General features: G+C 35.0%; 1 protein-coding gene across 10 annotated transcripts in view; it reads right to left on the bottom strand.

The window, feature by feature from the left end:
* The window catches only part of abr (ABR activator of RhoGEF and GTPase), a 338,299-nt gene that overhangs the window by 30,164 nt on the left and 292,397 nt on the right, over positions 1 to 15,738 (bottom strand). For 7 of the 10 annotated variants that reach the window (NM_001368694.1, XM_087252473.1, XM_087252474.1 and 4 more), the window contains 2 exon segments: positions 1,221 to 1,330; positions 1,423 to 1,482. In NM_001368694.1, coding sequence (NP_001355623.1) covers positions 1,221 to 1,330; positions 1,423 to 1,482 — 170 coding nt within the window. 10 annotated transcript variants of the gene reach the window in all.

Below are 15,738 nucleotides of genomic sequence, written 5' to 3'. Positions count from 1 at the left end.
TAAACATTGCAAGGTTTACTAGAACTGAACTGGGTCATGAACTGAGAAATCTAAATCTGCCCTGCTCTTTTGACATAGAGGTCATAAACACATCCTGTAAGATTCAGAACTCAAAGCTTTCTCATAAGTCGAACAGCTAATACTAAAACCTGTTTGCCAAAACAACAAGTTGTGGGATGTGTCAGTTTATAATAGTGTGGCTAAACTCCACGCAAAGCTGTTCTTTTGAAATATTCAAAAGTGTTAGCCAATCAAATCAATGTGCATTTTCTATGAAGAGTATAATCTGCCACGTCTGTTATGAAATGGTATTGAGGAGGGTCAAAAGAGGATGACAAATAGCCTATTAGAACAATCAGGATGAGCTTTAATCACCAATTGTGCACAAACAGACAAGGAAGTTTTCTTGTCGTTTGCAGGAGCTGAGTACTTACAATTGTGCAACATTTATCCTTTTTCACATATTTATCAAGTGATATTTAATGGAGAATGGAAACTTTCACAGTATTTCCGATAAAAAAATTTTCCTCTGGAGAAAGTTTTATTTGTTTTATTTCAACCAGAATAAAAGCAACTTTTATTTTTTTAACACCATTTTAAGGTCAATATTATTAGCCCCCTTAAGCAATATTGTTTTTCGGTTGGCTAAACAGAACAAACCATCATTATACGACTTGCCTAACTACCCTAACCTGCCTAGTTAACCTAATTAACACTGTTAAGCCTTTAAATGTCACTTTAAGCTGTATAGAAGTGTCTGGAGAAATATCTAGTCAAATATTATTCAGTGTCATCATGTCAAAGACAAATTAAATCAGTTATTAGAGATGAGTTATTAAAACTCTTACGTTTAGAAATGTGTTAAAAAATATCCTTTCAATAAACAGAAATTGGGGAAAAATTATAAAAGAAGTAAAATGTATAAATCAGGAGGGCTAATTATTCTGATGTTAACGGTACAGGTACATACACATATATACATTTAGATGGTTATATGGAAATATGTGCACTGTTGACTGTTTTAACTGTACAAATAAGAAATACAAATATTTATATAAGACTATTTACAAATAAGTGGCTTTATTGGTTACAGAAACCATAAACAGTAAATGTCCTGTGTTTTTTTTATTTACATCAAAATTATGATTTTTGATTTTTCACAGAACAAATCTTGATGAAGTGGACTAAAATGGCCCTTTAGGGCTTGACATGTCACTCACTTTGTCACCACGCTGATTTTGACTCCAAACACGCCGCTCTGTTTCTTAGACGGCGTCCGCTTCAAGCTCAAGTCTCGGCTCGTAAACTTCATCGAAAACTCTACTTTAATCTAAAAAGGAAATAAAAGTCATAGATAGGACATCAGATGCAGGGCAAAAACTCAATCAGCGTCACCATATTTGATGAGAAGTAAATCCGTACCCCGTTCATTTCTATGACATCCATGTGCCAGTTTTTGGACTGCACCGTCTGTGGGTCCAGCTGTAAAAAGAGACAAAGAGGAAAGAAGATGAGAACTGAACCATTGTTAAATGTATAATGCAATTTCTTCTTTGCTTCTTAATGCACTTTCAGAAATAAAGGTACGCAAGCTGTCACTGGGGTGGTACTAATATATACTTTTGAGGTAGCAATATGGACCCTTTAAGTACAAATGTGTACCTTCTAAAAAGGTACCATCCCAGAGACTGCTCGCATACCTTTATTTCTGAGAGTGTGCAATGGCCTCACAGAATACTGTCACAGATCAAAGGTCAGTGCTGAGAGATCACAGCAAAACACAACTGGTGGATTATTTGATTATTGCAGAGTCCACCCTAACAATGATAATGCTTTCAGCATTTGCAGTACTCTGGTTTGTTTTATTTTATTATGTATTTATGTATTTGTTGAGTATGTAGGAGATAAAGTAAGATATTTTGAAGAATGTTATGGATTCAACAACAGTTGGTTTCCAACTGATTTCCAATATTCAATTTCCAATATTCAATATTCGTAATGGTCGGTAGAAGAAAGAAATTCATACAGATATATGTAGAGTCAAGCCCAAAATTATTCAATACCCCTGGCAAAACGTTATGTTTATTCAACCAAGTTTCTTTAGGGGATATGAATAATATTGGGTTTGACTGTATAAACTGATAGTTTTCATTTTTGGGTGGACTATGCCTTTAAAGGTCAACAAAAGAAATCTAAAAAGCATTTGAACAATGAATAGCATTAAAAATGATTTCCATGATCAAAAAACATGGAAGCTTTTAGGACATGAAGTTGTTTATGTGTGTATGAGTGTACTCCAGGTTGATACGATGTCTTTTATCAATATAATAGCAAACACCTGCATTGTATGTCAGGTTTCAAATGTACTTATTTGACAATATGCAGATTAACAGGAAAACACGAGGTCCATTTTATAACTTAATAACTTCATGAATTTCAGTCAACATGCAAACTCTTTTTAAACCTAAAGAGACATTTCAAACATAAAATTCCTTCTTATTCTTCTGTTTTCTTTTCATTCTCTCTCTCTCTCTCTCTCTCTCTCTCTCTCTCTCTCTCTCTCTCTCTCCATAAAGATGACTCAAAATAATTTTGCTATTCTGTCTAAATATTCCCAGGCAGTCCATTCTATAAAAAACACTCTTGGGAAACTCACAGACTATTTTTTTGCTCTTGTTATTATTACATATCCAGTTTGTACGTAAATGTGATGAAATTAAAGAGATATGCTGCACTTAAAAATTAAAAATCTTTTTTTTTTCCTCAAACCTCTAAGACATCCTTTCTTCAGCTGACAACAAAAGAAGATATTTTGAAGAATGTTGCTCAACTAAGCAGTTTGCAGTCCCCATTGAATTCCATTGTCTTTTTTTTTGTACAACATCATGAAAAACATGTGTTAGTTAACCAGCTTTGGATCTCAGGGTTTTTCCACTTTTCTCAAAAAGGTTTTGAACTACATTATGGGATCTTGATGTTTAAATTTTAACTCTACATTTTAATTTCTATTAACATATTTATTAGTTGTACAGTATGGGGAAATCAATGCAGATCAACAACTCTTTGATTGCCAACATTCTTAGAAATATCTTCTTTTGTGTTAGACAGAAGGAAGAAAGCTGTACAGGTTTTAAACAACTTCATTCATTCATTTTCTTTTCAGCTTAGTCCCTTTATTAATCCGGGGTCGCCACAGCAGAATGAACCGCCAGTTTTAAACAACTTAAGGGTCAAAAACAAAAAAAAAATAAAAGAATTGTTATTTTGAGTGAACTATCCTTTTAACTTTGATACAAAGCTGCATAATGGACCCTGTTTTTACAATCACACTGCACTTTAAACACAATATGGATAAATAAATAAAAAACTAATGAAGAGCCTCTAGTCCAAGGGTCACCAAACTTGTTCCTGGAGAGCTGGTGTCCTGCAGGTTTTAGCTCCAACCCTAATCAAACACACCTGAACAAGCTAATCAAGCTCTTACTAGGTATACTTGAAACACCCAGGCAGGTGTGTTGAGGCAAGTTGGAGCTAAACCCTGCAGGGACACCGACCCTCCAGGACCGAGATTGGTGACCCCTGCTTTAGACTCTTCTTTCAGAACATAGGATGTAACAGTGACTATATTATAGAGATAAAAAAAAAGAAATTTCCTTCATCATTTACTCGCTCTTCACTTGTTCCAAAACTGTTTGAGTTTCTTTCTTGTTGAACAGAAAAATAAGATATTCTGAAGAACATTGGAAAGAAACAGCCATTTACTTCCACTTTTTTGTTCCTACTATGATTTCAATCCCTAGTTTTTTCCCCCCAACATTTTTCAAAATATTTTCTTTTGTGCTGAACAGAAGAAAGAAATTCATAAAAACTTTAAAAAGGATGAGGAAATGTTCATTTTGATGTAAATTATCCCTTTTTCATCAAATAATGTGTTTGGTATTGACCATAAAACAGGGCCAGACAGAATCTGCTGACATCTGTTTTGCTATTTCTGTGAAAAAAGTTGAATAAAATCTGTGAAACTTAAAGCATGAAATAAAAATAATGGCGTTTTAACAATTCCATTGACTCCTTTTATAATTATCTACTAAAAGACAGAAAAATATTACTTTACAAGCAGTAATGTAAATAAGTCATATACACATTCATATTAGATCATAAAACGACTGATTCATATAAAAACTAAATAAATATCTATTTACACACACTCAAATATCATGTTTGCTGTTTGTTCAAACTGTTTATTTCAAATGAGCTGAAACAACACAATCTTAAAAGCTTTTTTTGCAGGACAACTTAATTGTTTATGTTCAATCCACTTTGTAATTTGTAAAAACTAAGTTGACTTAATTTCTTCATGTTGTCCCAACAAAGATAGATTGCGTGGAACCCATCATGTTTCAATGATGTGTTGGAACAACATAAAGGAATAAAGTTAACTGATTAGTTTTTACAAATTAAAGTGGATTGAACATAAAACAATTAGGTAGTTTGAACAAGCAACAAATTCAGAGTGTTTTACAATGCAAGTAACAATTTCAGAAAAACAAAATCTTTAGGATTACACCACTCTACAAAAATTGTGTGCTGTTTCCATTAACACACAACTCTCTGAGGAAAACAGACTCTCTCTTCCTTTCTGAATGTCAGAGAAAAGATGGATGATGGGAAGGGTACTTTAGGGAAGACCCTCCCCCTCCTCTTAAACTAACCTGTCAATCAAACCTAAAAGGCGAGAGACACAATTATAAACAAACTGACAGTTTGGACTACACTGAAATCCAACTCTCTCCATACAGAAGTCTGATCTACAATAACACTGAATCAAAACCAATTCTTATGTGTTCAATTACACTTCACTAGCCATCAGCATTACGTTTACTGATGAGTGAGGGAACCAACTGCACACATGCTGACAAAACACCAATTAAAAGAACATTTACAGGAAAACACGCCAAGCTTGTCAGATACGGCCTGTCAAGCATATAAAACTGCATTGGTTTGAATCACTGAAATCAATTGTCTTAATGTAATTAGTGGCCAATCGTCATTACTGATGTTGTTTATACACATATTAGAGACTATAAGAACATTATTATTGGATATTTATAAAACGCTGTAGCCTTAATCCCACTGATAAACATATATGACGTTTACACCAATCGAATTGACTATAGGTAATGAATGGATATTTTGAGATCAACAGTGGACAGATTTTTTTGTTCATGTTTAAAAACAAGTACTCAGTATTTTTCTGTACCACATAACATTGATTTGAGCAAGTAATTCATTTATTTATTTACTTCACTGCTTGTTTTAGGATATAATAAATGATAATAAAATATAACTAGCTATTTAATAAGGTTTATAACCCTTTTACAATTTTCTAAATGTTTTTTATTATAGAAGTCTCTTCAAAATATTTTAAATGTTTTGTTTTTGCTGTAAAATAAATGGTTAAAATATACCCATTTACTGACAGTTTCAAATCTGCCAACAATCCTTGTTATGCTGGGAGTCTCCCACATTTCAGACCCATCTCCCGCTACCCTCCTGTTTTGCGATTTCTCCTAAAAAATTCCTATAATTTCACCCGCCAACCCGGTCCTCAGGTTTTTGGTACAGTCTAACACCTTCCCCAGTCGCCACCTTTGGTTTAGTATCCAATCGCTTTAGCCTCCCAAAACCTAGTCCATAGTACAGTTACTAACACCACACCCCCCCACACCAGTTCTCAACTGTATAACCAGCTTGATCTCACGAGAAAACGTAAGTATTTTACCTTTTGCCAGTTTAATGGCTAATTCGTACGAATTTGTATGAGTTCAGTCGTATGAAATTGCAAAATATTAAAAAGGAGGCGTGGCACCTAACCCCACCCCTACACACAACCGTCATTGGGGAAAGAGCAAATAGTACTAAAATGTACGAATTAGATTGTACAAATTCATACGAATTAGCCACTAAATGAAAAAGTTACGAATTGCCGTGAGATTGTGTTGGTATAACCCAGCCCCTGGTCTCCCGGAATTTCAAAGGCAAAAATTGTATGGTTTATTTATACTAGTCAATTGCATTATGGAAGTTTTATCTTTGCTCTGTCGACTTTTGATGTTGAAAATTTGAAACTCTTTTGAACAAATCATTTTAAACTGTTTTAAAACTTGCTCTAAAACTTTTTAATGCACAGTTTTATTTTTTTGTTGTTGGATCGTATGGAGATTTTTAACTTCATGCCTTCAAATCAACAATGTTAATAAATGCTACCAAATGTAATTTGAAAGGCTGTGTTCAACTGTATTTGTGTGTACGCTAATGTATGTTTAAAAGAAACAAATAGTGCAAAAAACTGTTTCAATAAACATAAGCATATCCTCCAAACATTTCTAAAAGCTCTGATCTTCCGCTTTGTGAATGCAGCCTGGTAAGATATATTGTCCTAGCATAAACCAAAGCCTTCAGGTACGTCCTATAGTTTTTTATTAGAACTTATGAAATCTAACAGGTCAGTGAAATGTCTAGAAAATCCTTTAATACAGTTAAACAGACTCTCCTCGTACAGTCCCCTGATCTCCCCAAGTCTAAATCACTCCACAAACACCACTTTTCTGTTTCCCCTGGGTAAGTTTAAGATGAAAGAGTCCATTCTGAATGTCAATGGGATTATTTTCAACAGCATACTCAATTGATTCCCAATAAGCCGAGCTGCATGCTCATGTCAGAGGTCGGAAATCACTCTTGCCATGCACCCACTATCTCAATACACCAGTCTGCAGGATCTCCAATGTCCTCATTAAATCTCCCAGAGACTGAACAGCCGAAAGAAAGATATAGGAGCTCTGAAATGGTTTGAATTAAGAGACTCCATGCAGACCTGGGAATGAAGTTTATGCTTCATGATCCGAAAGCTTTGAAAACGAAAACAATAAGTTTCTCAGGAGCTCTGCTCCACAATGACATCAAACGATCCCTCTAATATAGGCCACACAGAGAATTATCTTCAATATGAGCTTGATTACACGCTGTACACTCAAAAAAAAATATATCTTTGCTGCTTGTTCAAACTACTTATTTAAAATTAGTTGAAACAACACAATTCTTAAGTTTTTTATGGTACAAATTAATTGTTTTATGTTCAATCCACTTAAATTGCAATCATAAAATCTTTAAAAAATGCTAAAATTAAGTTAAACAATAAAAATGCTGGCTTCCACACAATTCCCTCTTGTTGTCCCAATACAAATTGTTTAACTTTTGTGTTTAAATCACAAATCGTTTAACTTCATTTTTACAAATTTAAGTGGATACATAAAACATTTAGGTTGTCCCTCAAAAAACATAAGAACTGTGTTGTTTCAACTCAATTTAATTAAGTAGTTTGAACAAGCAGCAAAAGACATTTGAGTGAAAAAAAGAAGCTTAAAGTGTCCCCATGCACTTAGTGTAGAATTAACAGTAACGTTGAAATTTATAAAACTAAACATTAATCAAACATACAGTAAAATATGTGTATATACTTCAAAAAGTACACTGTTATGACCTTTAAAAAAGGTGATTATAATAACACCAATAGCACAAAAAAACATAATTTTTAAAATGTGTGAACATTTTACCATCATGTTGTTATACCCTATTATACCCTCGTCATTATTCTATTGCTCATTATGCAACATTCTGAAAAGGTACCACTATAGGGAAAGCCGTTTATACGGAGGTAAGTAGTCAGCTGGTAAGCGTAAATACCACCCCGTTGCGTACGTTTTAAAGACGAAATGCAGCCATGTGTACTTCTGGCTGCAGTTTTTGTGATCTCCAGAAATGTATATAGGGCAACATTTTCAGAATGAGCCTGTGTTGTCATTATGCCTCGTATGCCCAGTAACTTCTGTTAAACTACAAAAAAAAAATCTTTGAATTTTCATCCAGTCAATATTAAAAATACAACTAAATACAATCAACAAACTGTAAACCATTTCAGTAAACCAAAAGGCTTTACAGCAATAATACAAACCTATATTGAATTTTACTGTAATATAGGAAATAAATTGCATAACACTGTGAACCTAAACACTCTTCGGCCACAGATATGATACTAACATAAAGGTTAAAAAAAAAAAAAAAAAAAAAAAAATATATATATATATATATATATATATATATATATATATATATATATATATATATATATATATATATATATATATATATACTTCCTAATCTGCAATTGCCTCTCTGGATATCACACTAACTGTACCCCCCCAAAAAAAAGTACTAATACTTTCCTTCTTAGACTTTACAGACCTGAAACTTGCCTATAGCACTTATTCAATGTTGCTGTTATAGTTGTGTAAGTTGCTTCCTTGTCCTCATTTGTAAGTCGCTTTGGATAAAAGTGTCTGCTAAATGACTAAATGTAAAATGTAATGTACAGTAAATGTATATATATACATACACACACACACACACACACACACACACACATATATACATATACACACACACACACACACACACACACACACACACACACACACACACACACACACACACACACACACACACACACACACACACACACACACACACACACACACACACACACACACACATACATACATACACACACACACAATATTCATAGAGCAACCTAATCATCAGGGCGGCATAGTTGCTCGGTGGTTAGCACCGTCCCCTCACACCAAGAAGGTCGCTGGTCCGGGCCAGTTGGCATTTCTGTGGGAAGTTTGCATGTTCTCCCCGTGTTGGCGTGGGTTTCCTCAGGGTGCTTTGGTTTCCACCACAGTCCAAAGACATGCACTATACTATAAGTGAATTGAATGAACAACTGACCGTAGTGTATGAGTGTGTGTGTGAATGTGAGAGTGTATGGGTATTTCCCAGTACTGGGTAGCGGCTGGAAGGGCATCCGCTACGTAAAACATATGCTGGAATAGTTGGCGGTTTATTCCCCTGTGGTGACCTCTGATAAAAAAGAAGCTAAGCCGAAGGAAACTGAATGAATGAACCTGATCACCTGAAAAGATTTGTTTCAGTTTGTTTTGAATGGAAGTTCCCCAAAACAAGACGTGCAACCCATGATTTAAAACACAGCATTCACATGTGGAAAAAGGTTTAAAAAGCACGTTATGTACAGAACTTTGGATTCTCCATTCTGTTCTCTTGTTTCCACCCCCTCGCTGCCCACCAAACCTCCCTCTGTTCTGCCAGTCTGCTGTTGTGCGGAGCAGGAACACTGTGTTCTCTGGCTGCCCTCGCTGACTCCCTCCACACTCAAAGACATTCTGCATGGAGGATCCTTACTGAGGCAGATCAGTTCATTTATTACAGATACAGCAGCTGCATGCGATATACACACTCAGGTCCTTGTTAAGAAGACTATAAACCCTTATACACTGTATGCACACTGTGGATCAGTGTGAAGCCTCATTTACTGTATGCACACTGTTTGGGTGGCTCATGTGGACTCTCCAAAGGCTCATTGTATTTTATACTTTAAAAACTGCCATATTCTATATGCCTAGAGTTACGGTGGCCGGGAAGTGCAAAACAACATTACAAAGTTTGAAACACTTTTACAAAACTCAAGACAAATTTACATTTTGAAAAACATTTTTACTTATTATCAGACACCATTACATAGGAAAAACTATTTTACAAAGAACGAAACAAATTTACATTTTAGAAAACAAATTAACAAGACGCAAAACACTTTTACAAATCCCGAAACAAATTTACAATTACAGATTCCCTACAGAAAGGGAATGTACCACACCCCGGAAGTGACGTAGAATGTACCACACACTGGTAGTGAACCGGAATGTAACACACACTCTGGAAAATATCAATAATATCCAGCTCATGTGTGACTTTGTAGACAGGTTTTCACAAGTCTACAACTATAAAAATCATGGTTTGACTATCTGCGATAAAACATATTAGAGCTATTCTGAGAAAACATCAGCGTGAGTGTGCATAGAAACATGGAAATGCAAGTACATGGAAACAATTCAAGCACGGCACATGTTGACTGATAAGATACCAAAACCGATCTCAACCCGTACATTGGAGTAGCTCAATTGGATAAGTCGGTTGATACTCGTGCAGAACCTTTTGACTTGGGTTCGAATCCCGTTGATGACATGTCAATTATAATTATTTCTTTAGATTAATTTTGGTTTATGCTGTTCTGCCACACAAATACTAAATCAACAATGTATACACTGACAGCAAGTAATAAGAATCTTTATTTGGTATGGGCATGTTACTGTGAAAAAGTGACGAATCTGCCAATCTGCAAACGTGAATAGTTTGCACATCTGAAAAGGGGCATCAGTTAACACGGACACCAGTTAAACCATAACACAGGCTTCCTTCAGTTTACTGTTAAGAGTCCTCAAGCATTTGTTTACACCGTGTAGACTTGACATCATGTTCACGATTACAGCGTACGAGTGGATCTCGTACAAATATTAAACACATTGATGCAGCATGTCTGGTGTTTCCGTCTGGTCCGCGTCCTTTATAAACACCGACCACACGCAAAGCAAAACCGTGTTAAGCTGCTCATGTGTTTGCCACAAAACGGGCAAAACAACCCTCGACCGCAGTCCATGTTCAGTCACCATAAACTTTGTTTACCCCATGTACTCCACAGCGCGAATTTACCACGCTCACCAGCAACAACAACTTTCCCCCGCGTCACTACCGGTGTGTGGTACGTTCTACGTCACTTCCGGGGTGTGGTTTTGTAAAAGTGTTTTGCGTCTTGTTAATTTGTTTTCTAAAATGTAAATTTGTTTTGTCCTTTGTAAAATTGTTTTTCCTATGTAATTGTGTCTGATGATAGGTAAACATGTTTTTCAAAATGTAAATTTGTCTCGAACTTTGTAAAAGTGTTTCAAACTTTGTAATGTTGTTTTGCACTTCCCGGCCACCGTATAGAGCAGTGTTTCCCAACCCTATTCCTGAAGGCACACTATGAGTACACATTTTCAACCTCTTCCTAATCAAATACACCTAAATCAACTCATCAGAACCTTAGAAGAGACTCCAAAACCTGAAATGAATGGGTCAGAAAATGGAGACTTCCAAAATATTTACTGTTGGTGTGCCTCCAGGAACTGGGTTTTTGTAACACTGGCCTAGAAGACCCCGGATGTTCCGATACCCCTTTCCACTTTCTGATACCAATACCAATACCTGAGCTCAGGATATGGGCCAATACAAAGTACTGAATCGATACCTGAGTGTGTATCTGTAAAACAGATGTGCATACTACTAGCCCTATATAAGCTGACATAATTAAACTACGTCATGCTTTAGATGTAACCAGTAAAAAAAACATGAACAATTCTGGCATATGTTTTATGCAGCAAATGCCCTTCCAGCTGCAACTCAGTTTTGGGAAACACCCATACACTCTCACATTCACACATACACTAATACACTACGACCAACTTAGTTTATTCAATTCACCTATACCGCATGTCTTTGGACTCTGGGGGGAAACGGGAGCACCTGGAGGAAACCCACGCCAACATGGGGAGAACATGCAATCTCTCCATATTGATTTGCTAAAGCCAAACTCCCAGTGTTAGCTTATATACATCTTCTCTGTACTGTAGCATGAGGTCAGTAGTTACGTCTGTGTGTGTTTGCTCAGTGTTTGCTGTGGGAAAAACTGTGATTACTGTGGTATTCAGAGGTTGGCGTGGAGGTCAGGCCGATGTTTGCTTTCGTGTTCTGATGCATTGAGCTGATGTCACACATTCTGGGACTCTTCCAGTCAACACAACTGAAACATGCAGGAAACGCCAGCAATCTGCTGACTCATAAACACCATCATCAACGTTATTCAACGTTATTCAACGTTATTCAACGTTATTCCCACATCTTTCGCCGTCATCGTACAACGTGTGTTGTTGCACAACATACTGAAAACCTTTCCTTATTAGCTGGTGAAAGCTTGGTTTGGTGCTAACATATGGTATTTCAACAAATAATAACTTGACTTCTAGTTGATCATTTGGTATCAGAAGTGACTTATCTGAAAGCCTCTAGATTACGCTTATTTGACCTAAATAAAATATGATCATTCCTTGATTTATTATTATTTAATTAGGACAGTAAGGTCTGACTTTGCTTAGACAAAAGTCTTGTCACTTAACAGAAATAATGTACAGTAAGAATATAAAGTCAAGGTGCAGTGGAAAAAAAATGAATATTGTGTATGACTCCCATGAGCTTGGAGGACTGCATCCATACATCTCTGTAATGACTCAAATAATTTATTAAAAAAGTCATCTGGAATGGCAAAGAAAGCGCTCTTGCAGGACTCCCAGAGTTCATCAAGATTCTTTGGATTCATCTTCAATGCCTCCTCCATCATACTCCAGACATGCTCAATAATGTTTAAGTATGGTGACTGGGCTGGCCAATCCTGGAGTACCTTGACCTTCTTTGCTTTTAGGAACTTTGATGTGGAGGCTTAAGTATGAGAAGGAGCGCTATCCTGCTGAAGATTTTGTCCTCTCCTGTGGTTTGTAATGTAACGGGCACCACAAATGTCTTGATATCTCAGGCTGTATTCTAATGTGCAGATACTATGGAAAAAATTACCTGTGTTACTTGTTTTTCTTTAAACGTAATTTGGAAGTCTTCTATTTGGTAACACTGAACTTGAAGGGGTGTTCATAAGACTGTCATGAAACTTTTATAATCATGAAATCATGAATGTGAAATCAGATTTTTACGAATAATTACGACAACTTTGTGTCATTTGCTCAGTTATGTCACTGTAAATGCAAAGGTGACATTGTTTGAGATGTCTTTGTCATAACAACTTGACATTACCAAGACAACAAAACATGAGTTCTATTATGCAGTTATAATTGTGTTATGTATTTTATAACGGCACCATTAATATTTTTCTTGATCTCAACTAAGGTAGTACAAATTTAATTTGTCATTAAATGTCATTAAATAAGAATGACACCGTTATAAAACTATTTGACAGAGTGTTGACAATTTTACTGAGAAATCTTAATAACAAATTAATTTATTTCCACTGAAAAAGGTGATCCGAGAAATATTCATGACAATTATAATGGCCTCATGACAATCATGTTTATGACAGATTTATGAAAAGTTATGTAGTCTCAATAATGTCAAGCTGTCATGACAAAGAGGACACAATTATGATGGCCTCATGACAATCATGTTTATGACAGATTTATGACAAGTTATGTTGTCTAGGTAATGTCAAGTTGTCATGACAACGAGGACACAATTATGATGGCCTCATGATAATCATTTTTATGACAGATTTATGACAAGTTATGCTGTCTCAATGAGGTCAAGTTGTCATGACAAAGACAAAGACGACACAATTAACATGGCCTCATGACAATCATGTTTATGACAGATTTATGGCAAGTTATGTTGTCTCAATAATGTCAAGTTGTCATGACAAAGACAAAGACGACAATTATAATGGCCTCATGACAATCATGTTTATGACAGATTTATGGCAAGTTATGTTGTCTCAATAATGTCAAGTTGTCATGACAAAGACAAAGACGACAATTATAATGGCCTCATGACAATCATGTTTATGACAGATTTACGACAACTTATGTTGTCTCAATAATGTCAAGTTGTCATGACAAAGACAAAGACGACACAATTATAATAGCCTCATGACAATCATGTTTATGACCGATTTATGACAAGTTTTGTTGTCTAAATAATGTCAAGTTGTCATGACAAAGAGAACACAACTATAAGGGCCTCTTGACAAACATGTTTATGATAGATTTATGACAAGTTATTTTTTCTTGATAATGTCAAGTTGTTATGACAAAGACATCTCAAACTGTCATTTTCGTCATTTAAATGACATAACTGAGCGAATGTTAATTTTATGCATGCTTATGACAACTGTCATATTGTGTCATGGCATCTTTTCAATCTATAAAATATACCCTAGAAGATTTTTAAAATCTAGAATATTCAATTATTCTTCATACTAAAAATAGAAGTTTTTATCAGAAAATGCTTACTGAACAGTTGTGTGGGGAATCAAAAATAATTCTTCTACTGCACAGCCCTAAATTCTAAAACCCCCTATTTTTAAGCGTGTACCATTACACTGCCAGAGTAAGTGTTTATACAGTATGGTTTTTCCAAAGAACACTGTGTCGAAAAATAAAGTATTTCCATATAAATGGTCTAAAAACATGTCAGGATGGTTTTGGTTTGTGTGCCTATCAAAAATAGAACTTAAAACCACAGGGAGTCAAGAGATCCAGCTATCGTAAATACCCTGAAAGTTATGGAGCATACCATATATTTTTAACAGGCATATATTATAACAGCTTCTATTAGATGTTAATGTGTCTGTTACTAATAGATGCAAGCAAAAAAAAAAAAAAAAAAAGAGAGGACAGCATCATAAATCTAGCTAAACATCTGTAATAGAAGACCTATGGATAACACAACTTCTCATGGACCCATCTGGTACACACAAGTCTTCAAGACATGATGTATTAAAAAACATGAAGTATTTTCTACTTTGTAAAGGTATTTTAAAGCATAAATGCCACTGCATGAAATATAAGAACTTTACTTTAAAAGACCCTTGTTTCAGCATATTTAGTCAGTTAAATACTAAATATTAACTACAAATTTCAACACAAATTATTATATAGTGCAAGAGTCAGGTTTTCAAATTTATTTTTAACAATAAGTGATAAACTTTTGAAAACAGATCTGTTGTGAAGTCTGAAGTTGTTAATCGATTGTATAGTCTTTTGTTAAACTTATCTGTTTACATTAACTGAACTTATCTTTGTAACAATTGTGCCTAAAATGGAATTGTGCAGATAAACAACATTACCCATGATGTTGTAGAGAACAATCCACCAATCACAGCACTGTAGCAACACCTAAAATATTTCTATACACACATTTTGCAATTTGTCCTAAAATACTTCTCCAGATCTTTAAATTGACAGTTTTAAACATTTTCCATTGTTTTTCATTTTATTGATTTTCACAATGATTCATGGAACTGTAGTTCTATCCCTAAGCCTTTAGGCATATTTTAAAAAAAATAGATAAATCTAATCTTCATATATTTCTTTGGTTTGAACAGAAGTCTGTACCAAAGTTTGAAATGCTTTAACAAAGACTCTTTTAAAATCTCAATGAGGACAAATGAATAGCAAATAATACTGGAACCAGTGCTGCTGAAAAAGCACCAGCACTAATGCTACAGAGCATCCAGATAAGTCTCAAAAAAATTAATTTCCAAAATAAAAGTCACACAACACAGTTCACATTTACAAAATCCAATTTGTAAACTCAAAACACAACTCATTAATACAACATAATTTTTACAATTTCCGGATTGGATTGTGCATTTACGAATCGCGTTTTGAATTTCCGAATTGGATTTGTGCATTTACGAATCAAGTTTTGAATTTCCGAATTGGGTTTGTGCATTTACGAATAAAGTTTTGAATTTCCGAATTGGATTTGTGCATGTACAAATCGCGTTTTGAATTTCCGAATTGGATTTGTGCATTTACGAATCGCGTTTTGAATTTCCGAATTGGATTTGTGCATTTACGAATCACGTTTCGAATTTCCGAATTGAATTTGTCCATTTACAAATTGGGTTTTGAATTTCCGAATTGGATTTGTGCATTTACGAAT

This window comes from Danio rerio, chromosome 5 (genome assembly GCF_052040795.2).
Source record: "Danio rerio strain M-AB ecotype USA chromosome 5, GRCz13ab, whole genome shotgun sequence".
In the NCBI taxonomy this organism is placed as follows: Eukaryota; Metazoa; Chordata; class Actinopteri; order Cypriniformes; family Danionidae; genus Danio; species Danio rerio.
The sequence above is the reverse complement of the archived record's forward strand: the minus strand, read 5'-3'. Positions and strand labels throughout refer to the sequence as shown.